This window comes from Coregonus lavaretus (genome assembly GCF_964263955.1).
Source record: "Coregonus lavaretus genome assembly, chromosome: 29".
Lineage (NCBI taxonomy): Eukaryota > Metazoa > Chordata > Actinopteri > Salmoniformes > Salmonidae > Coregonus > Coregonus lavaretus.
The window spans coordinates 10,156,109-10,181,373 of NC_140016.1; the positions used below are offsets into that span (position 1 = coordinate 10,156,109).

Consider the following 25,265-nt stretch of genomic DNA (forward strand, 5'->3'; position numbering starts at 1 on the left):
GTGGTTAATGGTGTGTGTCTGTCTGTGGTAGACAGGGAGCAGCTGCAGTGGTTCTGTGCAGAGGGGCAGGGCCCCACCATCAGCAGTACAGAGTAACGGGCAGCTAGTCAGCAGTACAGAGTAGACGGGTCAGCAGTCAATACAGAGTAAAGGGACAGCTAGTCAGCCATACAGAGTAAAGGGACAGCTAATCAGCAGTACAGAGTAGACAGACAGCTAGTCAGCAGTACAGAGTAGAGGGACAGCTAGTCAGCAGTACAGAGTAAGGGACAGCTAGTCAACAGTACAGAGTAGCAGGACAGCTAGTCAGCAGTACAGAGTAGAGGGACAGCTAGTCAGCAGTACAGAGTAGATGGACAGCTAGTCAGCAGTACAGAGTAGCAGGACAGCTAGTCAGCAGTACAGAGTAAAGGGACAGCTAGTCAGCAGTACAGAGTAAAGGGACAGCTAGTCAGCAGTACAGAGTAAAGGGACAGCTAGTCAGCAGTACAGAGTAGACAGACAGCTAGTCAGCAGTAGAGAGTAAAGAGACAGCTAGTCAACAGTACAGAGTAAAGGGACAGCTAGTCAGCAGTACAGAGTAAAGAGACAGCTAGTCAGCAGTACAGAGTAGAGGGACAGCTAGTCAGCAGTACAGAGTAGATGGACAGCTAGTCAGCAGTACAGAGTAAAGGGACAGCTAGTCAGCAGTACAGAGTAGACAGACAGCTAGTCAGCAGTACAGAGTAGAGGGACAGCTAGTCAGCAGTACAGAGTAGATGGACAGCTAGTCAGCAGTACAGAGTAGATGGACAGCTAGTCAGCAGTACAGAGTAAAGGGACAGCTAGTCAGCAGTACAGAGTAGACAGACAGCTAGTCAGCAGTACAGAGTAGAGGGACAGCTAGTCAGCAGTACAGAGTAGAGGGACAGCTAGTCAGCAGTACAGAGTAGAGGGACAGCTAGTCAGCAGTACAGAGTAGAGGGACAGCTAGTCAGCAGTACAGAGTAGATGGACAGCTAGTCAGCAGTACAGAGTAGCAGGACAGCTAGTCAGCAGTACAGAGTAAAGGGACAGCTAGTCAGCAGTACAGAGTAAAGGGACAGCTAGTCAGCAGTACAGAGTAAAGGGACAGCTAGTCAGCAGTACAGAGTAGACAGACAGCTAGTCAGCAGTAGAGAGTAAAGGGACAGCTAGTCAACAGTACAGAGTAAAGGGACAGCTAGTCAGCAGTACAGAGTAAAGGGACAGCTAGTCAGCAGTACAGAGTAGAGGGACAGCTAGTCAGCAGTACAGAGTAGATGGACAGCTAGTCAGCAGTACAGAGTAGAGGGACAGCTAGTCAGCAGTACAGAGTAGATGGACAGCTAGTCAGCAGTACAGAGTAGCAGGACAGCTAGTCAGCAGTACAGAGTAAAGGGACAGCTAGTCAGCAGTACAGAGTAAAGGGACAGCTAGTCAGCAGTACAGAGTAAATGGACAGCTAATCAGCAGTACAGAGTAGACAGACAGCTAGTCAGCAGTAGAGAGTAAAGGGACAGCTAGTCAACAGTACAGAGTAAAGGGACAGCTAGTCAGCAGTACAGAGTAAAGGGACTGCTAGTCAGCAGTACAGAGTAGAGGGACAGCTAGTCAGCAGTACAGAGTAGATGGACAGCTAGTCAGCAGTACAGAGTAGCAGGACAGCTAGTCAGCAGTACAGAGTAAAGGGACAGCTAGTCAGCAGTACAGAGTAAAGGGACAGCTAGTCAGCAGTACAGAGTAAATGGACAGCTAATCAGCAGTACAGAGTAGACAGACAGCTAGTCAGCAGTAGAGAGTAAAGGGACAGCTAGTCAACAGTACAGAGTAAAGGGACAGCTAGTCAGCAGTACAGAGTAAAGGGACTGCTAGTCAGCAGTACAGAGTAAAGGGACAGCTAGTCAGCAGTACAGAGTAGATGGACAGCTAGTCAGCAGTACAGAGTAAAGGGACAGCTAGTCAGCAGTACAGAGTAAAGGGACAGCTAATCAGCAGTACAGAGTAGACAGACAGCTAGTCAGCAGTAGAGAGTAAAGGGACAGCTAGTCAACAGTACAGAGTAAAGGGACAGCTAGTCAGCAGTACAGAGTAAAGGGACAGCTAGTCAGCAGTACAGAGTAGATGGACAGCTAGTCAGCAGTACATAGTAGCAGGACAGCTAGTCAGCAGTACAGAGTAGAGGGACAGCTAGTCAGCAGTACAGAGTAAAGGGACAGCTAGTCAGCAGTACAGAGTAAAGGGACAGCTAGTCAGCAGTACAGAGTAGACGGACAGCTAGTCAGCAGTACAGAGTAGAGGGACAGCTAGTCAGCAGTACAGAGTAGAGGGACAGCTAGTCAGCAGTACAGAGTAAAGGGACAGCTAGTCAGCAGTACAGAGTAAAGGGACAGCTAGTCAGCAGTACAGAGTAGACAGACAGCTAGTCAGCAGTACAGAGTAGAGGGACAGCTAGTCAGCAGTACAGAGTAGAGGGACAGCTAGTCAGCAGTACAGAGTAGACAGACAGCTAGTCAGCAGTACAGAGTAGAGGGAAAGCTAGTCAGCAGTACAGAGTAGAGGGAAAGCTAGTCAGCAGTACAGAGTAGAGGGACAGCTAGTCAGCAGTACAGAGTAGATGGACAGCTAGTCAGCAGTACAGAGTAGCAGGACAGCTAGTCAGCAGTACAGAGTAAAGGGACAGCTAGTCAGCAGTACAGAGTAAAGGGACAGCTAGTCAGCAGTACAGAGTAAAGGGACAGCTAGTCAGCAGTACAGAGTAGACAGACAGCTAGTCAGCAGTAGAGAGTAAAGGGACAGCTAGTCAACAGTACAGAGTAAAGGGACAGCTAGTCAGCAGTACAGAGTAAAGGGACAGCTAGTCAGCAGTACAGAGTAGCAGGACAGCTAGTCAGCAGTACAGAGTAAAGGGACAGCTAGTCAGCAGTACAGAGTAAAGGGACAGCTAGTCAGCAGTACAGAGTAAAGGGACAGCTAGTCAGCAGTACAGAGTAGACAGACAGCTAGTCAGCAGTAGAGAGTAAAGGGACAGCTAGTCAACAGTACAGAGTAACGGGACAGCTAGTCAGCAGTACAGAGTAAAGGGACAGCTAGTCAGCAGTACAGAGTAGAGGGACAGCTAGTCAGCAGTACAGAGTAGATGGACAGCTAGTCAGCAGTACAGAGTAGAGGGACAGCTAGTCAGCAGTACAGAGTAGAGGGACAGCTAGTCAGCAGTACAGAGTAAAGGGACAGCTAGTCAGCAGTACAGAGTAGACAGACAGCTAGTCAGCAGTACAGAGTAGATGGACAGCTAGTCAGCAGTACAGAGTAAAGGGACAGCTAATCAGCAGTACAGAGTAGACAGACAGCTAGTCAGCAGTAGAGAGTAAAGGGACAGCTAGTCAACAGTACAGAGTAAAGGGACAGCTAGTCAGCAGTACAGAGTAAAGGGACAGCTAGTCAGCAGTACAGAGTAAAGGGACAGCTAGTCAGCAGTACAGAGTAGATGGACAGCTAGTCAGCAGTACAGAGTAAAGGGACAGCTAGTCAGCAGTACAGAGTAAAGGGACAGCTAATCAGCAGTACAGAGTAGACAGACAGCTAGTCAGCAGTAGAGAGTAAAGGGACAGCTAGTCAACAGTACAGAGTAAAGGGACAGCTAGTCAGCAGTACAGAGTAAAGGGACAGCTAGTCAGCAGTACAGAGTAGATGGACAGCTAGTCAGCAGTACAGAGTAGCAGGACAGCTAGTCAGCAGTACATAGTAAAGGGACAGCTAGTCAGCAGTACAGAGTAAAGGGACAGCTAGTCAGCAGTACAGAGTAAAGGGACAGCTAATCAGCAGTACAGAGTAGACAGACAGCTAGTCAGCAGTACAGAGTAAAGGGACAGCTAGTCAGCAGTACAGAGTAAAGGGACAGCTAGTCAGCAGTACAGAGTAAAGGGACAGCTAGTCAGCAGTACAGAGTAAAGGGACAGCTAGTCAGCAGTAGAGAGTAAAGGGACAGCTAGTCAGCAGTACAGAGTAAAGGGACAGCTAGTCAGCAGTACAGAGTAAAGGGACAGCTAGTCAGCAGTACAGAGTAAAGGGACAGCTAGTCAGCAGTACAGAGTAAAGGGACAGCTAGTCAGCAGTACAGAGTAAAGGGACAGCTAGTCAGCAGTACAGAGTAAAGGGACAGCTAGTCAGCAGTACAGAGTAAAGGGACAGCTAGTCAACAGTACAGAGTAAAGGGACAGCTAGTCAGCAGTACAGAGTAAAGGGACAGCTAGTCAGCAGTACAGAGTAAAGGGACAGCTAGTCAGCAGTACAGAGTAAAGGGACAGCTAGTCATCAGTACAGAGTAAAGGGACAGCTAGTCAGCAGTACAGAGTAAAGGGACAGCTAGTCAGCAGTAGAGAGTAAAGGGACAAATTGCTGAATTGATGCGATAATGATAAATAGAACGATACGTTTATAACATTAACTGCTACTACTAGTTTGATGGTTGTAGCCATCAATTGCCCCATTAACAATCACCCATATTAGCAAACTTCACATTTCTCCAATGTTTCCCACAGTTATGTCAAGTTGTCTAGATGTCCTTTGGTTGGTGGACAATTCTTGATACACATGTGAAACTGTTGAGCGTGAAAAACCCAGCAGCGTTGCAGTTCTTGACACACTCAAACCGGTGCGTCTGGCACCTACTATGATACCCTGTTCAAAAGGCACTTAAATATTTTGTCTTGCCCATTCACACATACACAATCCATGTATCAATTGTCTCAAGGCTTAAAAATCCTTCTTTAACCTGTCTCCTCCCCTTCATCTACACTGATTGAAGTCTACGTCATGGAAAGAGCAGGTGTCCTTCATGTTTTGTACACTCATACACAAAACTTAAAAACTATTGTCTATTACTAATCCATTAGCAGGTCTAGTTGATGAATTTCAAAAATGATTTACAGGTTGGTTGTGTGGTGTGTGTCAGAGAGAGAGAGTTATGACAGAGTTTTTTCCCTTACGTCATTATCAGACAGTGCCTGCTGTGTGTGTGTGTGTGCGTCTGTGTTGTCTGTGATGCTGACTGTTACCTTGAGTGAGTCGAAGCAGGCGATGACTCGGCCGTTGTCCACGTGGCAGCTCCTGGCTGGGTGGGCGAACTTACACTCAGCGTCCGAGCGGGAGCAGGTACCCCTCTGAAACTCTCGACACACCTCTAGGGTCAACCACTTAGTGTCCCGGCCCATGGCCATACTTCCCATATTGACTGCCATCACAGCCCCTCAGGACAGGAGGGGGCAAGTGGGTAAGGGAGTAGGGTCTAGGGGTGGACACAATCGGCACTTAGTGCACAAACAAAAAGCACTGATGCAGACGAAAATAAATTGGAAACTCCTTGGCAAGATAAGAGGAGATGAGAGTGTGTGAAAGAAAAAAATACGTTGTTATCCTGGATACAATGAATAAGCTGGTCCTTTGGAATGAGTTTATGGGTATGGGGGCTGGAGTAGTGGGTTTTCTTGGGTAAGGTGCGGATCCCAGATCCACTGGCGATGGGATGAGTTCTCAGAGCTAGAGGTGAGCAGAGGCCAGCTCTGTTTCATAGAAAAGGAGGAAATTGGGGCACCTCAATCTGGCATGCTGGGATATGTAGTTCAGACAGGCATTGTCCTAGATAGAGGCCCTCCAATGACAGCTTCCTCTTCTTATGTCCGTCAGTCTGTCCGTCTCTGTCTTGCTCGCGCTGATCACTCCGTTCTTCAGACAGAAACCCCAAAACCACCCCAAATATCCAGAACTGTGGGACGGTGGGACGGCTTCTGTAGCGGTTAGTATGGCTGGTCGGGCTGTTTAGAAAAAGGGAAAGATAAAAAAGCAGAAGCTTATCGACCAGTGTCCTTGTATTGATGACGAGGTGGTGGCTGGGGGGAGGTGGCGGCTGGGGGGAGGTGGCGGCTGGGGGAGGTGGGCGGATTGCAGATCAGCAGCAGGATAGATGACTCTCTGGCTGTCAGGGTGACATATAGCCTCATTCAAGGTCAAACACACACACACACCAATACACACACACACACACACAGTGCTGTGCTGTGCTCTACTCTCACCTAGTAGGGCCCGGAGCCTGTCCTACGCAGACAGCAGCAGTACACAGCGGCAGCAGGTCGCCAGCCAAACACTCCCACAGCACTAACAGTACTGGACCAGACCAGAGCGCCAGGCACCCACTCACAGTCTTCTTAGGCACTTTGGAGTTCCACTTCCTCCTCTTATTTTAGTCTCTTTCTCATCCCTCCTTCTCCACGTTTCTTCCTTCCCTGGCTGTCTCTTGTCGTTTATCCTTCAGTCATCCTCATCCTCTTCATTGACCTCTTCATTGACCTCTTCATGTGGCTGCCCTTGCCGTAAAAACCTGTCTTTGGGTTGCAAGAAGGGACAGATGATCAAAATTAGTCAGCAGCCGGTTTAAAATAATAAAATAAAATAAAGTAAAAAATATATTGCAGAAAAGGGTTCCAGGAAAAGCAGGCATCCTGAAAGTAGAATGTAACTGCATTAGTCTCCAACCTACACCGTCAACTTACAACAGAGCGCAGCAAATATAAACCAAGAGACTAACTGGGTGATGAGGTCATGAGGTGAGAGCGACAGAGAGATAGAGCAGAGCAGACAGAGGGAGGGAGGCTGCAATGCACAGGAAAGGGCAAGCAATGTCTTGATTAAGAGATACAAGGAGAGAGAGGGATAGAGGGAGGGAACGAAGAGAGAGCTAGCAAGAAAGAGATGTCACTTTAAGTCACATGAGCTTTGCAGAGCCGAAAGTAATTGACCAACTTGACATGAATCATGCTGCGATGTGTGCTGAAAAGCAGTGTCCTTGAACCACCACAGGCTGGCCGGCTGAGACAGGCGATCCCCACCAGCAGTCTGTCCGCTGCCGTCGCAGACTGTTATGAATATATAGAGGGAAGGGGGAAAAAGGAGGAGTGTCGAGGAAAAGAGAGAAAGGAAATTTCTCCACAGCTGTAGCTGCTGTGCAGAGCGAGGCCACAGCCAATCAGCTCGAGCCTTGCAGGCAGGCAGAGAAAGTGGCTATCCAATGAGGATAGAGGTTGCATATCGATCCCCCCACCCCACCCCACCCCACCCACCCATCCTTGTTCCTCCCTCCCTGCCTGCCTCTTTCCTCTAGCACAGCCTGTCATGGCTGAGCCTCATGCCAGAATGTCTGACTCTAAAGTCCTCTCTTTCTCTCACTCTGAATGAAGTGTGTGTGCACCTGTGTCCTGCCCAAACCGAGGGCATCACTGCAGTGTCTGACTTCCAGAGAGGGAGAGAGGGAGAGGTTGTTACTGTATTTCTCCCAGTGAGGTGTGGTAGGGTAGGGTTAAGTGTGAGCGAGAGGAGGGGGGCTTAATATAACAAGGACAAAATCTGATTGGCTAAGGTAAAGAACAGCAGAATACACTGAGTGTACAAAACATTAAGAACACCTGCTCTTTCCATGACATAGACTGACAATGTGAATCCAGGTGAAAGCTATGATCCCTTATTGATGTCACTTGTTAAATCCACTTCAATCAGTGTAAATGAAGTGGAGGAGACAGGTTAAAGAAGGATTTTTAAGCTTTGAGACAATTGAGACATGGATTCTGTATGTGTGCCATTCAGAGCGTGAATAGGCAAGACAAAATATTAAATTCCTTTGAACGGGGTATGGTAGTAGGTTCCAGGCGCACCGCTTTGTGTCAAGAACTGCAACGCTGCTGGGTTATTCACGCTCAACAGTTTCCCGTGTGTATCATGAATGGTCCACCACCCAAAGGACATCCAGCCAACTTCACACAACTGTGAAAAGCATTGGAGTCAACATGGGCCAGCATCCCTGTGGAACACTTTCGACAACTTGTAGAGTCCATGCCCCAACGAATTGAGGTTTTCTGAGGGCAAAAGTGGACGGTGGGTGCACTCAATATTAGGAAGGTGTTCTTAATGTTTTGTACACTCAGTGTATATACGGTCATTAATAGTCAATGACTTGGTAAATAAGGGGTGCATCCTAATAAACCTGCATAGAAACCCCACAGTAACATTATAAGGCTGCGTTGAGACAATGACTTAACAATGACCCAAGCCCAGCTCAGCTAATCCCTACCATTGTGACGCAGAGTTGTCAAAATGCTTCAGCAAATGTACATTACACCAGGGGCGTTGGTAGACACAATATAAGTCACCTACTTTATGTTGCTCTAACTGCCCTGAATGCCTCTGCTGATCCTACAGCTATTGTATGCTGTAATCATGTGCCTAAGAACCAGATTTATACTGTTAGCACTGAGCCGGTGTGGCCTAGGATGAAATTCACCATGTGCAGCTCACCCTGCACTAACATAAAGAACATGAGTACATCTACTGCTGCTAAGCTTCCCAGTAAAGCAATAAAAACAAGTAAGCATCCCAGAAGAAAAGTGCTCAAAATAGCCCACGTTAACATATGTAGCTTAAGAAACAAGGTTCATGAAATCAGTAATTTGCTAGTAACAGATGACATTCATATTCTGACTATCTCTGAAACTCACTTAGATAATACCTTTGATGATACAGTGGTAGCAATACAAGGTTATAACATTTACAGAAAATATAGAAATGCCAATGGTGGAGGTGTTGCTGTTTATATTCAGAACCACATTCCTGTGAAGATTAGAGAGGATCTCATGTTAAATACTGTTGAAGTAATATGACTATAGGTTAATCTGCCTCACCTAAAGCCCATTCTGGTGGGAAGCTGCTATAGACCACCAAGTGCTAACAGTCAGTATCTGGATAACGTGTGAATTGCTTGATAATGTATGTTATATCAATAGAGAGATATACTTTCTGGGTGATTTAAATATTGACTGGCTTTCATCAGGCTGCCCACTCAAGAGAAAGCTTCAAACTGTAACCAGTGCCTGCAACCTGGTTCAGGTTATCAGTCAATCTACCAGGGTAGTTACAAACAGTACAGGAATTAAATCATCAACATGTATTGATCATATCTTTACTAATGCTGCAGAGATTTGTCTGAAAGCAGTATCCAAATCCATTGGATGTAGTGATCATAATATAGTAGCCATATCTAGGAAAACCAAAGTTCCAAAGGCTGGGCCTAATATTGTGTATAAGAGGTCATACAATACGTTTTGTAGTGATTCCTATGTTGTTGATGTAAAGAATATATGTTGGTCCGTGGTGTGTAATGAGGAGCAAACAGACACTGCACTTGACACATTTATGAAATAGCTTATTCCAGTTATTAATAAGCATGCACCCATTAAGAAAATGACTGTAAAAACGTTTAAATCCCCATGGATTGATGAGGAAGCGGACAATTTTATGGTTGAGAGGGATGAGGCAAAAGAAATGGCAAATAAGTCTGGCTGCACAACCGATTGGCAAACGTACTGCAAATTGAGAAATCATGTGACTAAACTGAATAAAAAGAAGAAGAAACTACACTATGAAACAAAGATCATTCATTGAAGCAGATGGCTCATTCATCACAAAACCAACTGATATTGCCAACTACTTTCATTAATCATTACTGACACTACACATCCAACTATATCTGACCAAATTATGAAAGACAAGCATTGTAATTTTGAATTCCGTAAAGTGAGTGTGGAAGAGGTGCCACCGGGGTCTGACAACTTGGATGGAAAATTACTGAGGATAATAGCGGATGATATTGCCACTCCTAATTGCCATATTTTCAATTTAAGCCTACTAGAATGTGTGTGCCCCCAGGCTTGGAGGGAAGCAAAAGTCATTCCGCTACCTAAGAATAGTAAAGACCCTTTTACTGGCTCAAATAGCCGACCAATTAGCCTGTTACCAACACTTAGTAAAATATTTGAAAAAATTGTGTTTGACCAGATACAATGCTATTTTACAGTAAACAAATTGACAACAAACTTTCAGCATGCTTATAGAAGAAGGACATTCAACAAGCACAGCACTTACACAAATGACTGATGATTGGCTGAGAGAAATTGATGATAAAAAGATTGTGGGGGCTGTTTTGTTAGACTTCAGTGCAGCTTTTGACATTATCGATCATAGTCTGCTGCTGGAAAAACGTATGTGTTATGGCTTTACACCCCCTGCTATAATGTGGATACAGAGTTACCGGTCTAACAGAACACAGAGGGTGTTCTTTAATGGAAGCCTCTCCAACATAATCCAGGTAGAATCAGGAATTCCCCAGGGCAGCTGTCTAGGCCCATTAATTTATTCAATCTTTACTAATTGAGTAAAGCCAGAGTGTCTATGTATGCGGATGACTCAACACTATACATGTCAGCTACTACAGCGACTGAAATTACTGCAACACTTAACAAAGAGTTGCAGTTAGTTTCAGATTGGGTGGCAAGGAATAAGTTAGTCCTAAATATTTCAAAACTAAAAGCATTGTATTTGGGACAAATCATTCACTAAACCCTAAACCTCAAGTAAATCTTGTAATAAATAATATGGAAATTGAGTGACTAAACTGCTTGGAGTAACGCTGGATTGTAAACTGTCATGGTCAAAACATATTGATAGAACAGTTACTAAGACGGGGAGAAGTATGTCCATAATAAAGTGCTGCTCTACCTTCTTAACAGCACTATCAACAAGGCAGGTCCTACAGGCCCTAGTTTTGTCACAACTGGACTACTGTTCAGTCGTGTGGTCAGGTGCCACAAAAAAGGACTTGCAATTGGCTCAGATCAGGGCAGCACAGCTGGCCCTTGGATGTTCACAGAGAGCTAATATTAATAATATGCATGTCAATCTCTCCTGGCTCAAAGTGGAGGAGAGATTGACTTCATCACTACTTGTGTTTATGAGAGGTATTGACATGTTGAATGCACGAGCTGTCTGTTTGAACGACTGGCGCACAGCTCGGTCACCCACAAGACATGCCACCAGAGGTCTCTTCACAGTCCCCAAGTCCAGAACAGACTATGGGAGGCACACAGTACTACATAGAACCATGACTACATGGAAGTCTATTCCACATCAAGTAACTGATGCAAGTAGTAAAATTAGATTTAATAAACAGATAAAAAGCACCTTATGGAACAGCGGGGACTGTGAAGCAACACAAACATAGGCGCAGACACATACAAACACGATAACATACGCACTATACACACGTACACATGGATTTTGTACTGTAGATATGTGGTAGTGGTGGAGTAGGGGCCTGAGGGCACACAGTGTGTTGTGAAATCTGTGAATGTATTGTAATGTTTATAAAATTGTATGAACTGCCTTAATTGAATAAATGTAAACTCTATACCTGACATGGTACAGGTGTCTTCTTTTTTACACCCATAACCATGTGTGTGAGGTGTATACTTTTGTTTCAAAGTAGATTTGTTTAATACTACCAAGAAACACTCTGTGTGACTCTGATTTAGCCCACTGCAGTATTAAAACACCTTCAGACACAAGAACAAAGGCACACATTCGTAAAAAAAAAAGGGCTGAGAGATGATAGAGGGTAAGATTGATTGCTTAGGCATGCTTGGCTGTCTCTCCCTTTCTCCCTCCTCCTCCACCTCTCATCCTGCTAGTCTGTCTCTCCCTCTCTCCCTCCTCCTCCACCTCTCATCCTGCTAGTCTGTCTCTCCCTCTCTCCCTCCTCCTCCACCTCTCATCCTGCTAGTCTGTCTCTCCCTCTCTCCCTCCTCCTCCACCTCTCATCCTGCTAGTCTGTCTCTCCCTCTCTCCCTCCTCCTCTTCCTCTCATCCTGCTAGTCTGTCTCTCCCTCTCTCCCTCCTCCTCTTCCTCTCATCCTGCTAGTCTGTCTCTCCCTCTCTCCCTCCTCCTCTTCCTCTCATCCTAGCTACTGATCGATGGAGAGTGATTCCTCAGGGGGGCACAGGCTGTTCCCTCAGCCCTGCCTATCCTGCATTCAGGCCCAGGTCAGCCACAGTCAGGAGCCTCTGCTTACGCAGTACATTACTCTCAGGATCCTGCATTCAGGCCCAGGTCAGCCACGGTCAGGAGCCCCTGCTTACGCATTACATTCCTCTCAGGATCCTGCATTCAGGCCCAGGTCAGTCATGGTTAGGAGCCCCTGCTTACGCAGTGTTTCCACAACTACCTCCCTCAGGGTGCATGCATCCTTGCTCAGCAACGCTGCAACCAACATCATCAAAACCCACAACAGAAAGGAACACGCACTGACTCTGACTGCTCCCTGGCTGGCTCTCCACAGTAGAAACAGAATGGGTGCACAGTTTCCACCTGAGCAGTTGATAGGCAGTTACAGAGTGGACACTGGCTCTGGCCCAGACTCACAACGGCGTTCATTCAGGATCCATACTCCAGCCAACCTTCCTGCAGCAGGAACAGAAGGTACTCTGTGACTCTGTGTTGGATATTATTCATCCATAAGCAAATGAAGTAGCAGAGTAAAGCAGTAAAGCAGAGAACAAACTATACCTTCAGTACCAGATAAGTCTGGTGGTGCCACATCAAAAATAGCAGCCACTGACTGGGCTCATGATTCCCTCAATTCACTCAGCCAGCACACCAGGTGACTAATCAGGACAACCGTGTTGAATAATTGAACATAAGTCACATATCCAAGCTCTTTCTAGCAGCATGCTGTATAAATGCAGATGGCATTACAGGTCTGGATTTGAATTGAGGTCTCATTGCTCTAGCGGCTGTGTGACTGTGAGGAGTGAGGCGCTGCAGAGCAGGAGAAAACAGGAGAAGAAGAAATGGAGAGGAGAGGAGAGGAGAGGAGAGGAGAGGAGAGGAGAGGAGAGGAGAGGAGAGGAGAGGAGAGGAGAGGAGAGGAGAGGAGAGGAGAGGAGAGGAGAGGAGAGGAGAGGAGAGGAGAGGAGAGGAGAGGAGAGGAGAGGAGAAAGATGGGTGGAACATGAGAGGAGATGAGATAGGAAATAGCAGGGAGAAGGAGAAACATTGCAGGAGTAGCTGTAAATGAGAGGCGGACTGAGACAGGGCTGTGGTGGTCACAAAATTTCGTCAGCTGGTGATTGTCAAGCAAATAACTGTCGGTTTCACTGTAATTGACCGTTTATTAACATAAACACATTTAGCCTCTCATTCACAATTTTAGAAGCACTTGATAATGCCTCGAATTTCCCAGCGGCATCCCCTTTGTGTGGCAATAATGCACCCTAGAAAACATCCATGCCTTTTGCAGCCCTTCTCCCTGAGTGTTGCCTGCTCCGAAGCACCTCTCACTCTGCTCTCCATCACGTGATCAGGTCTTTCTCACAGGCTACAAGTGAAGACAGACACATCGGGGACGCAACTGCGCACGTCCTTATCCAATTCCGAGGTGCATATTGAAGATATTGGAAGAACTGTCCATATTTACTTTTCGTCAGCCAACAAGATGAGTAGGCTTAACGAACAGCAAAAGCACTAGCCTATGTCAATCTACTATCCCCCATAGTACAAAACTTGACCTATTCTATTCTGTGCGAGAAATAAATATTCTAAACATAGTCTGGGACAGTTGTGGGATGCAATAGATCCCAAATTAATACAAACACTACCATCAAAAAACATTTTTTACGCAATGAGGCTGATGCAACAGATCAGAGCGTTTAGCTTAAAATGTTGATATTAGGCTGTTTCTTCACATTATAAGCGCAGCAATGCGCACACGGCAGTAGGCTATAAGCATGAATGTTCCATTAGCGGGAAAACACTATTATCAAAAGTGACCACAAATGCGATTATGCATGTAATGCTTATATTATAAAGGTGCATTTTTATTGTGAAAATTATCTTCCCCAAACTTGAAACTCACATGCTGCTTATGTATGCCAGTTAGGCTCTACACCCCTTGTAAAACGGATTAATGTGCTTAATTTTAAGAAGTTATTTGGCCACTTTAGTTGTGATACAAACCTTATCAAAACATATACAGTGGGGAGAACAAGTATTTGATACACTGCCAATTTTGCAGGTTTTCCTACTTACAAAGCATGTAGAGGTCTGTCATTTTTATCACAGGTACACTTCAACTGTGAGAGACGGAATCTAAAACAAAAATCCAGAAAATCACATTGTATGATTTTTAAGTAATTAATTTGCATTTTATTGCATGACATAAGTATTTGATCACCTACCAACCAGTAAGAATTCCGGCTCTCACAGACCTGTTAGTTTTTCTTTAAGAAGAAAAAATGATCATGAGGAAGGTGAGGGATCAGCCCAGAACTACACGGCAGGACCTTACTATTTATTACATTGTAGAATAATAGTGAAGACATCAAAACTATGAAATAACACATATGGAATCATGTAGTAACCAAATAAGCTGGTTGAGAGAATGCCAAGAGTGTGCAAAGCTGTCATCAAGACAAAGGGTGGCTATTTGAAGAATCTCAAATATAAAATATATTTTGATTTCTTTAACACTTTTTGGGGTTACTACATGATTCCATATGTGTTATTTCATAGTTTTGATGTCTTCACTATTATTCTACAATGTAAAAAATAGTAAAAATAAAGAAAAACCCTTGAATGAGTAGGTGTGTCCAAACTTTTGACTGGTACTGTATACTAAATAATATATGTGTGAAATTCATTTTGATTTAGAATGGACCATTATCGTGCACCTGTCTCGAAACAGGGGGAAAACATACATGTAATCTCTGCACTTAAATAGCGAATGGAGGACGCTTTTCCTGTGGTTCATTTTCATGCCAGCCAGGTAGGCTATACTCCTGTTGTATTTGATCACCTACCAACCAGTAAGAATTCCGGCTCTCACAGACCTGTTAGTTTTTCTTTAAGAAGAAAAAATGATCATGAGGAAGGTGAGGGATCAGCCCAGAACTACACGGCAGGACCTGGTCAATGACCTGAAGAGAGCTGGGACCACAGTCTCAAAGAAAACCATTAGTAACACACTACGCCGTCATGGATTAAAATCCTGCAGCGCACGCAAGGTCCCCCTGCTCAAGCCAGCGCATGTCCAGGCCCGTCTGAAGTTTGCCAATGACAATCTGGATGATCCAGAGGAGGAATGGGAGAAGGTCATGTGATCTGATGAGACAAAAATAGAGCTTTTTGGTCTAAACTCCACTCGCCGTGTTTGGAGGAAGAAGAAGGATGAGTACAACCCCAAGAACACCATCCCAACCGTGAAGCATGGAGGTGGAAACATCATTTTTTGGGGATGCTTTTCTGCAAAGGGGACAGGACGACTGCACCGTATTGAGGGGAGGATGGATGGGGCCATGTATCGCGAGATCTTGGCCAACAACCTCCTTCACTCAGTAAGAGCATTGAAGATGGGTCGTGGCTGGGTCTTCCAGCATGACAACGACCCGAAACACACAGCCAGGGCAACTAAGGAGTGGCTCCGTAAGAAGCATCTCAAGGTCCTGGAGTGGCCTAGCCAGTCTCCAGACCTGAACCCAATAGAAAATCTTTGGAGGGAGCTGAAAGTCCGTATTGCCCAGCGACAGCCCCGAAACCTGAAGGATCTGGAGAAGTTCTGTATGGAGGAGTGGGCCAAAATCCCTGCTGCAGTGTGTGCAATCCTGGTCAAGACCTACAGGAAACGTATGATCTCTGTAATTGCAAACAAAGGTTTCTGTACCAAATATTAAGTTCTGCTTTTCTGATGTATCAAATACTTATGTCATGCAATAAAATGCAAATTAATTACTTAAAAATCATACAATGTGATTTTGTGGATTTTTGTTTTAGATTCCGTCTCTCACAGTTGAAGTGTACCAATGATAAAAATTACAGACCTCTACATGCTTTGTAAGTAGGAAAACCTGCAAAATCGGCAGTGTATCAAATACTTGTTCTCCCCACTGTAGGCCTATGTGCTAGGCTACATGAGGTGTGCAACTATGATTGTTTCTTGCCTTACCCTGGGCATCATTCACAAGTGATAATATATAATTCACAAGTGATAGGCTAATATTGTCACCCATCAGACTATTCTTGATTTAATCTTGTCTTTACATACAGTACTAGTCAAAGGTTTGGACACACCTACTCATTCAAGGGTTTTTCTTTAATTTTACTATTTATTACATTGTAGAATAATAGTGAAGACATCAAAACTATGAAATAACACATATGGAATCATGTAGTAACCAAATAAGCTGGTTGAGAGAATGCCAAGAGTGTGCAAAGCTGTCATCAAGACAAGGGTGGCTATTTGAAGAATCTCAAATATAAAATATATTTTGATTTCTTTAACACTTTTTTGGGTTACTACATGATTCCATATGTGTTATTTCATAGTGTTGATGTCTTCACTATTATTCTACAATGTAAAAAATAGTAAAAATAAAGAAAAACCCTTGAATGAGTAGGTGTGTCCAAACTTTTGACTGGTACTGTATACTAAATAATATATGTGTGAAATTCATTTTGATTTAGAATGGACCATTATCGTGCACCTGTCTCGAAACAGGGGGAAAACATACATGTAATCTCTGCACTTAAATAGCGAATGGAGGACGCTTTTCCTGTGGTTCATTTTCATGCCAGCCAGGTAGGCTATACTCCTGTTGTAAAGATAAGCAATGTGCTTAATATTTGCTTCATATTAGGATAGTTGAGAAATAAATATAGTAGGCCTAGCCTATAGAAAGCTGATGGGATCCTCCTCTTTTTAATAGAGGCCATCACTCTGTTTTCTCGCGCAATTGCATAGCCTATAGAAATGTTGCGCAACATGAGCTCATGGGCTCTCATGAAGTGTTTGATTTGATTTTCGATTACATTTGCATTGATGTCAGAGTGACTAGAGGGACAATAGAGTGCTGAGTACCCGTCGGTTAGCAAGTTTGGTAGGCTACTAATGACCAGCAGCAGCATCAGAGCTTGGAAAAGCCTAATTACCGTGACTACACGGTCACATGGAATTTGACTGCCTTCATGACTCATGACCGCCGGTGTGGCGGTAATAAGGTCACCGCAACAGCCCTAGTCTGAGACAGAGAGGGAGAAACGTTGCAGGAGTAGCTGTAAATGAGAGGCGGACTGAGACAGAGAGGGAGAAACGTTGCTGTTGCAGGAGTAGCTGTAAATGAGAGGTGGACTGAGACAGAGAGGGGGAAGAGAATGCATATTGACTCTACAAGGTCAGCCAGCCTGTTCCACACACACGCACGAACGCGTGCACACACACACACACACACACACACACACACCTACTGTCGCTGTGTCCTTCAAGGATACTGAAGAGTGGATTTGAGAAGGTGAATAAGGAAATATGGAGTTGACTGTGTGTGTGTGTGTGTGTGTGTGTGTGTGTGTGTGTGTGTGTGTGTGTGTGACCATGAGACAGACAATGAAAGATTGAGGATGTATGTATGCATGCATTGTTCAAACCAATCTTATAATTCTATTTCAGGAGAGTTGAGATTGAGTGATGGGTTAATACTCATCATGTAAGAAGAAATGAATAGGGTCTAAATGCATCAGTGGAAAGTGGAAAGGCTCTGTCTGTGTGTGCATATATAAAACCATGTAGCCTAGATAGATGACTATAAAAAGCCACTACCTGGTATCTCATAACATTTTGGCTGAGGCATTAGTTCCTGTGTAAACATTAACCCTGACCTGATCTAACATCACCTACACATAGTCCCCTGTAGCTCAATTGGTAGAGCATGGCGCTTGCAACGCCAGGGTTGTGGGTTTGTTTCCCACGGGGGGCCAGTATGAAAATGTATGCACTCACTAACTGTAAGTCGCTCTGGATAAGAGCGTCTGCTAAATGAATAAAATGTAAATTTGAGTCTGAAGGCTACAGGAACAAATATAACACAATACATTACACAACAATACAAATATAACACACTACATTACACAACACAACATTAGTGGATAAGTGACCACTGAACCTGAGATTGCCACATGATTGGCCGCTTGGCCAGTCAATAGGTCAACATTAACAAATATACATATTTGGGAACGGGGGGGGGGGGGGGGGCAATCAAAAGGCTAATAATGAGTTTGATGAAATGTCATTATTGTTTGGGCTAGTGATCATGCAGACTCAAGGTGAGACTGATATGGACACTCTCCCTGGTCCATGATCCCTTCATGAGGACTTCTTTAAATCCTTCATTAGCCTGCTATATTTGTTTGTTTTTAACATTTTATTTCCTGTTGCACTGTGTACACAATACAGCTTTTAGCTGCTGCCATGTATACTGAAATAAAACTAAACTCAAAACAGACTATTGAATGGGGCTAGACTGGCTGCTACTGCATTCCCTCCCCACACCTGCAGATAGATAGATAGAGAGAGAGAGAGAGAGAGAGAGAGAGAGAGAGAGAGAGAGAGAGAGAGAGAGAGAGAGAGAGAGAGAGAGAGAGAGAGAGAGAGAGAGAGAGAAGGCTGCTACTGCGTTCCCTCCCACACCTGCAGAGAGCGAGAGAGAGAGAGGGAGAGAAGGCAGTCTGCTACTGCATTGCCTCCCCACACCTGCAGAGAGAGAGGGGGGAGTGGGGGGGAACTCCCGGAGTCACCAGGTAGAGGTCAGGGTAGGTGGGACAGAGGATGTGTCCCAAATGGCACCCTATTTCTTATGTAGCGCACATACTGTAGGACTCTGGTCAAAGTAGTGCACTATATAGGGAATAGGGTGCCATTTACACAGGCATCCCAATACAGATACTTTTTTCATGAATTGGTCTTTTGACCAATCAGATCAGCTCTTTTGCCAATAATTGGGCAAAACATCAGAATAGGGCTGCCTGTGTCAACGTAGCCTATTGGACACTGCCAGAGAGGGGGAAGGATGGCTACTGTTGACTCCAGCGCACTGCGTCGTGTCCATCATCAAAGATGGAGCATCACTACACTACGTAACAAGGTAACCTTTATAGCAGGAAGCTGATGTCTCCAGAATTGATTATAGGAACGCAGTACTTGTGGGCCTGCCTGCACATTCAATTCATAAACTAGATGGCGCCTACGGAGAAGAGTTCCAACCCGACTTTGCTATTTAGTGACTTTTTTCCTGTTTATCTTTTCTCTTTTTGTACAGAAAGTTCATACTATTATCACGACAGCCAAGCACTTCTCGACATCAGATCGACAGTTACTAACCTCGATTTCGACTTCAAATCCAACTTAGACTCAACTGTTCCCTTGTTCATACACCATTCATTTGTTCCATTTCACCAAAACCCCGCAGGCGTGGACGCAGCAGACGAGCCGGCATCCTGGTGAAACTGAGACGAAGAGAATATCGACCGGCGCTCCCCTCCGTTCTATTGGCTAATGTCCAGTCACTCCAGAATAAGATGGATGAGCTTCGTTCGAGAGTCTCCTATAAGAGAGATTTGAAAAGCTGCAATATTATATGCCTTGCAGAGACGTGGCTGGATGACTCTATGCATGTTGAACTCAGTGGTTTCTCCATGCAGTGGCACGATCGGACGGAGGCGGCCTCGGACAAGTTCAAAGAGGGAGGGTTGTGCCTCTTCATAAACAATAACTGGTGTGCTGCTTTCAGTGTGAAGGAAATCTCTAGCTTTTGATTCCCTGATATTGAATACCTCATGGTAAGCTGCAGACCATTTAATCTACCTGATATAGAATACCTCATGGTAAGCTGCAGACACTTTGATCTACCAAGAGAGTTCTCATCCCTAATGATCGCAACTGTCAACATCCCTCCACAAGCCAACACCACTTTGGCACTCAACGAACTGTATGGGGCCATAAACAAAGAAGAAACCACTCACCCAGAGCCAGCGTTTCTGGTGGGCAGAGACTTTAACACGGGGAGACTTAAAACCGTTCTACCTCACTTTTACCAACACGTCTCCTGCGCTACTAGCTGCGCTAAAACTCTAGACCAAAGCAGACTGTTTTGCTAGTTCAGACTGGGATATGTTCTGGGATTCATCAAATGGCATTGAGGAGTTTACCACATCAGTCACGGGCTTCATTAATAAGTGTACAGACGTCGTCCCAACAGTGACTATAAGAACGCATCCAAACCAAAAACCATTGATTACAGGCAATATCCGCACTGGGCTAGAGCTACCACTTACAAGGAAAGGGACACGGACATGGACGCACACAAGAAAGACCGCTACGACCTTGGAGACATCAAACATGCAAAAGGACAATATAGGAGTAAGGTGGAATCCTATTACACCGGCTCCGACGCTCGTCGTATGTGGCAGGGCTTGAAGACAATAACGGATTACGAAGGGAAACCCAGCCGTGAGATGTCCAGTGATGCAGAACTCCCAAACAAGCTAAATGCCTTTTATGCTCGCTTCGAGGAATACAACACTTAGCCTTGCGTGAAAGCCCCTGTTGTTCCGGATGACTGTGTGATCTCACTCTCTGTGGCTGATGTGTGTAAAACTTTTTAACAGGTTAACACTCACAAGACCGCCGGGAGAATACCAGGGTGCGTTCTCAAAGCATGTGCAGACCAGCTGAAAAGTGTCTTCAAGGACATTTTCAATCTCCCCTCATCCCAGTCTGTAATCCCAACATATTTCAAACTGACCACCATTGTCCCTGTTCCCAAGAACTCCAAGGTAACCTGCCCAAATGACTGTTGCCCTGTAGCACTCAAATCTGTCATTATGAAGTGCTTGGATAGGCTGGTCATGACACATCAACACCGTCAGCTTACGGGCCGACCCCAGGTGTTAAGGGTAGGCAACAACACATCCGCCACGCTGACCCTCAACACAGTGGCCCCTCAGGGGTGTGTGCTTAGTCCCATACTGTACTCCCTGTTCACCCAAGACTGCGTGGCCATGCACGACTCCAACACCATCATCAAGTTTGCTGATGACACGATGGTTGTAGGCCTGATCATCAATGGCGATAAGACAGCCTACAGGGAGGAGGTCAGAGACATAGCAGTGTGGTGCCAGGACAACAACCTCTCCCTCAATGTCAGTAAGACCAAGGAGCTGATCCCTGGACTACAGGATAAAGAGGGGACAGAGGGTGGTGCGGACAGCCCAGTATATCACTGGGGCCGAGATCCCTGTCATCCAGGACCTCTATATCAGGCGGTGTCAGAGGAAGGATAGAACAATTGCCAAAGACTTCAGCCACCCTAGCCAAAGAGCGTTCACTCTGCAATCATCCGGCGAAAGGTACCGAATCATTGGCTCTCGGACCAACAGGCTCCGAGACAGGTACTCCCTGTATATAGCTCCATTCTTGTGTATGTTATTCCTTGTGTAACTATTTGTTTAAAAAAAATAAAAAAAATACTCTGCATTGTTGGGAGGAGCTCGTAAGCAATCATTTCACAGTAAAGTCTACACCCGCTGTATTCGGCGCATGTGACAAATAACATTTCATTGAATTTGAACAGTGCAGCTCATCCGGAACAGTGCAGCTCATCCAGAACAGTGCAGCAAGGATTCTTCTGACACAAACAGAACAGTCTGCCCACATCACCCACATCCTTTCTGATCTCCATGGGCTACCTGTTCCTCAAAGAATTTACTTTAAAATCATCCTCCTTATCTGAAAATGCCTGAATGGCATCGGACCGCCTACCTGTCAAACCTATTCTCCCCCTTCGAACCTCCACCCACCCTACGTTTAAGCCACACCCCCAGGATCAGGCTCGGCACAATGGGGGACCGTGCCTTGTCCTCCCACGCACCACGCTTATGGAACTCCCTTCCAGATAATCTCAGGGCTGTTCAGACTGTTGGAGCTTTTAAAGCAGGCCTTAAGACTCACCTCTATCGGCCTAGCCTTCCTCCTAAACTTTGATTGTTGTTTTCATGATATGGTTACATATATTTGTTTCGTTTTTTGTTTACTATTTCTCTATTTTCTATTTTATTTTATGCACCTTGAGATTATTCTTGTATAATTAAAAGAGCTTTACAAATGTAATAAATTATTATTAGTTTCCCAACGGTCCCTCCCTCATGCTGCACACGTCCAAAAGCCCAGTCAGCCCCTCTGTCGGAGCACCAGGCACAGACAGATAAAACAAATAAAATCGCAAGGCCATAACACCAGAGTAAACACTGGGAATGCAGGAATCTTTAAGAAATGCAATATATTTAGAAAATGTGCAGCCAGAGCCCTTGAACAACTGACTGACTGATAAGATCTAAGATCTAACAAGTCACTATTCCAGGCCTTGGTCATACCAGCAGCATTTCAAGCTTTAAAAAAACATAGCCTAGTACCAACCAATAAACATTAGAGTCTTACTCAGACCAGAGTCAACTGGAACATTCTAACATAGGCTAAGTGAAACAGAGGGATAGAGACCTGGCTGACATTATCTCTAAAAAGCAGAGAGAGACAGAGAGAGAGAGAGAGAGTAGTGAGAGAGAGAGAAAGAGTACAGAGAAAGAGAGAGAGAGAGTAGAGCGAAAGAGAGAGAGAGAGAGAGAGAGAGAGAGAGAGAGAGAGAGAGAGAGAGAGAGAGAGAGAGAGAGAGAGAGAGAGAGAGAGAGAGAGAGAGACAGAGACAGCAGCAAGATTTGTGACCTGTTGCCACAAGAAAAGGGCAACCAGTGAAGAACAAACACCATTGTAAATACAACCCATATTTATATTTATTTATTTTCCCTTTTGTACTTTAACTATTTGCACATCGTTACAACACTGTATATAGACATAATGACATTTTAAATGTCTCTATTCCTTCTGAACTTTTGTGAGTGTAATGTTTACTGTTAATTTTGAATCGTTTATTTCACTTTTGTTTATTATCTATTTCACTTGCTTTGGCAATGTAAACATGTTTCCCATGCCAATAAAGCCCCCTTAAATTGAAATTGAATTGAGAGCGAGAGCGAGAGCGAGAGCGAGAGCGAGAGCGAGAGAGAGAGAGATGTGGGTAGAGTGATCAGGTGATTGATTAAAGATAGAGAGGTGGAGGAGGCGGCGGAGGAGGAGATGAGGAGCTACGGGTCACAATGAGAGTGAAAGGCCAAAGCCACAGGGATAGAGCAAAGTAATTAGGTTAATTATCTTTAATCCCCTCAGCTTGTTAAAGCACCACAGTACCCATTCACAAAAACATACATCCAGCTACAGATATACCCCTCACATACAGTGCCTTCAGAAAGTATTCACACCCCTTTACTTTTTCCACATTTTGTTGTGTTACAGCCTGAATTTAAAATGAATTTTGTGTCACTGGCCTACACACAATACCCCATAATGTCAAAGTGGAATGATGTTTTTAGACATTTTTACAAATTAATAAAAAGCTGAAATGTCTTGAGTCAAAAAGTGTTCAAACCTTTTGTTATGGCAAGCCTAACATTTGAATTTATTGGCCCTCCTGTAGCTCAGTTGGTAGAGCATGGCACTTGCAACACAAGGGTTGTGGGTTCATTTCCCACGGGGGGCCAGTATGAAACATGTATGCACTCACTAATTGTAAATCGCTCTGGATAAGAGTGTCTGCTAAATGACTAAAATGTCAATTGGATCACTAAAAAAATACAAGCTGACCACACCGCCTGCGTTGTGTGCGTGAGCGCTGCAAAATAAATATACACATACATTTTATTCAATACTTTCATCCAAACCGCTCGCGCGCGTCTGCGTAGCCAGGCACTAAAATAGAACTCCCGCCTCTCCTCATTGATTTTTAGGAGCATATACCAATGTGGGTGATTGAACGATGAACTGGGTCAAAATTCTACAAAGATCCAGAAAAAAAGGATCTTGTGCATTTCAGGTAAAATAACAACCCAATGTTTATATCCCAGGACAAATTAGCTAGCAACAGCAAGCTAGCTAACTAAATGTCCATGAATGTTTCATGTGTTTCGACCTGTCCCCAAATTAATATAATTGATTCAGAGTTTGTTTTGATATTTTAACCAGAGTGTCCTGATCGCGTCTGGTGTGGATGGACAAAATCAACATGCGGATGCACGCACCTGCCCGGCAGTGGCGGCTCCTGAAAAAATTCTCAGGGGGGGCAATTTTTCTGATGATTTAGGTGACCTACACACATTTTAAAAAAGATATGTCCAGCAACAACATAAAGACAGGGGCAGCATATAAGTCAATACCAGAAGCATTTATTGACTGATCTCAAAAGTGTTGGCTTACCAGGGTTGGTGGAGCCCTCAGTTTCATCTTTGCCTCGCAAAGCTAACTCAAACACTCCGCAAAACTTCACACACTGGATTAGCCGGCTGAGGATGTGGCGGTTCTTGCTAATGTCGTAGTAAATATATTTGTTATAGTGAATATGGAATATGATATGTTGAGTAAAATGTTGTGCTAAGATCTATTTAGGTCAGGAGCTGGTTATAAGTTCTGTTCCTATCCAATAACAATGGACAAAAGGGTCCTATCTTGTCAGCCTTGTCAGCAGGTGGCCAAGGACAACACCCACGCCATAGGCCTCTCAGTTCTTCCAACTCACGAGTTCTTGCTCTGAGGACACACACACACACACACACACAAACACACACACACACACATCATCACTGTTAAACACACACACACACACACACACACACACACACACACATCATCACTGTTAAACACACACACACACACACACACACAAAAATCCCCTCTCTTAGGCTGAACATTTGAAGACAGAGAACCCGACTCAGAGCCAATGCAACAGTGACAGTAGCCTGGAGGGGACCTCGCCCAACTCATCAGGACCAATCAGAAGATCAGAACTACTAGATTCAACCTACTTCATTTATTGCATAAAATGTCTGCACACAATGTTTCGGGGCTCTCTTCAGATAATAATAATAATAATAATAATAATATGCCATTTAGCAGACGCTTTTATCCAAAGCGACTTACAGTCATGCGTGCATACATTTTTGTGTATGGGTGGTCCCGGGGATCGAACCCACTACCTTGGCGTTACAAGCGCCATGCTCTACCAGCTGAGCTACAGAAAGTGGATACTCATGGATGCGCATCGCAATTGTAAAATGTCAACACAATTGGAGACACCACGTCATTTTTGGAGACATGTTATTGACAGTAAACTATTGTAGATGCGACTGCTAACTAAATAAAACATTTTAGCTGGCTAGCTAATCATCTTAGCTAAATGTGGGGCAAACAATTCAGTTATTTACCGTTAATTTGAGGGATTGGGGTGAAAGAAATCGAGTTACATAGTGATACTTTACGATATACTGTATTGACAATATCGCAATATTTTAGCGCTAGTTGGCTGTACCTGCACCAAAACACCATTATTGTTCCTTCATAGCTTGTTCTCAATCTTTTCACATTGGGAGCCAATTTGTTTTCAGCACTTTTATTTCCATGACTGATCAA

The 25,265-nt window shown here is 44.6% G+C and overlaps 1 protein-coding gene across 1 annotated transcript in view; it reads right to left on the minus strand.

Moving 5' to 3' along the window:
- LOC311105015 (muscleblind-like protein 3) overlaps positions 1–25,265 on the minus strand; it is a 49,739-nt gene that overhangs the window by 17,609 nt on the left and 6,865 nt on the right. Inside the window, exon 2 of the mRNA XM_084146996.1 lies at positions 4,965–6,377. Within this exon, the coding sequence (XP_084003122.1) occupies positions 4,965–5,237 (273 nt within the window). The 5' untranslated portion in view covers positions 5,238–6,377. The remainder of the gene's footprint in view (positions 1–4,964; positions 6,378–25,265) is intronic.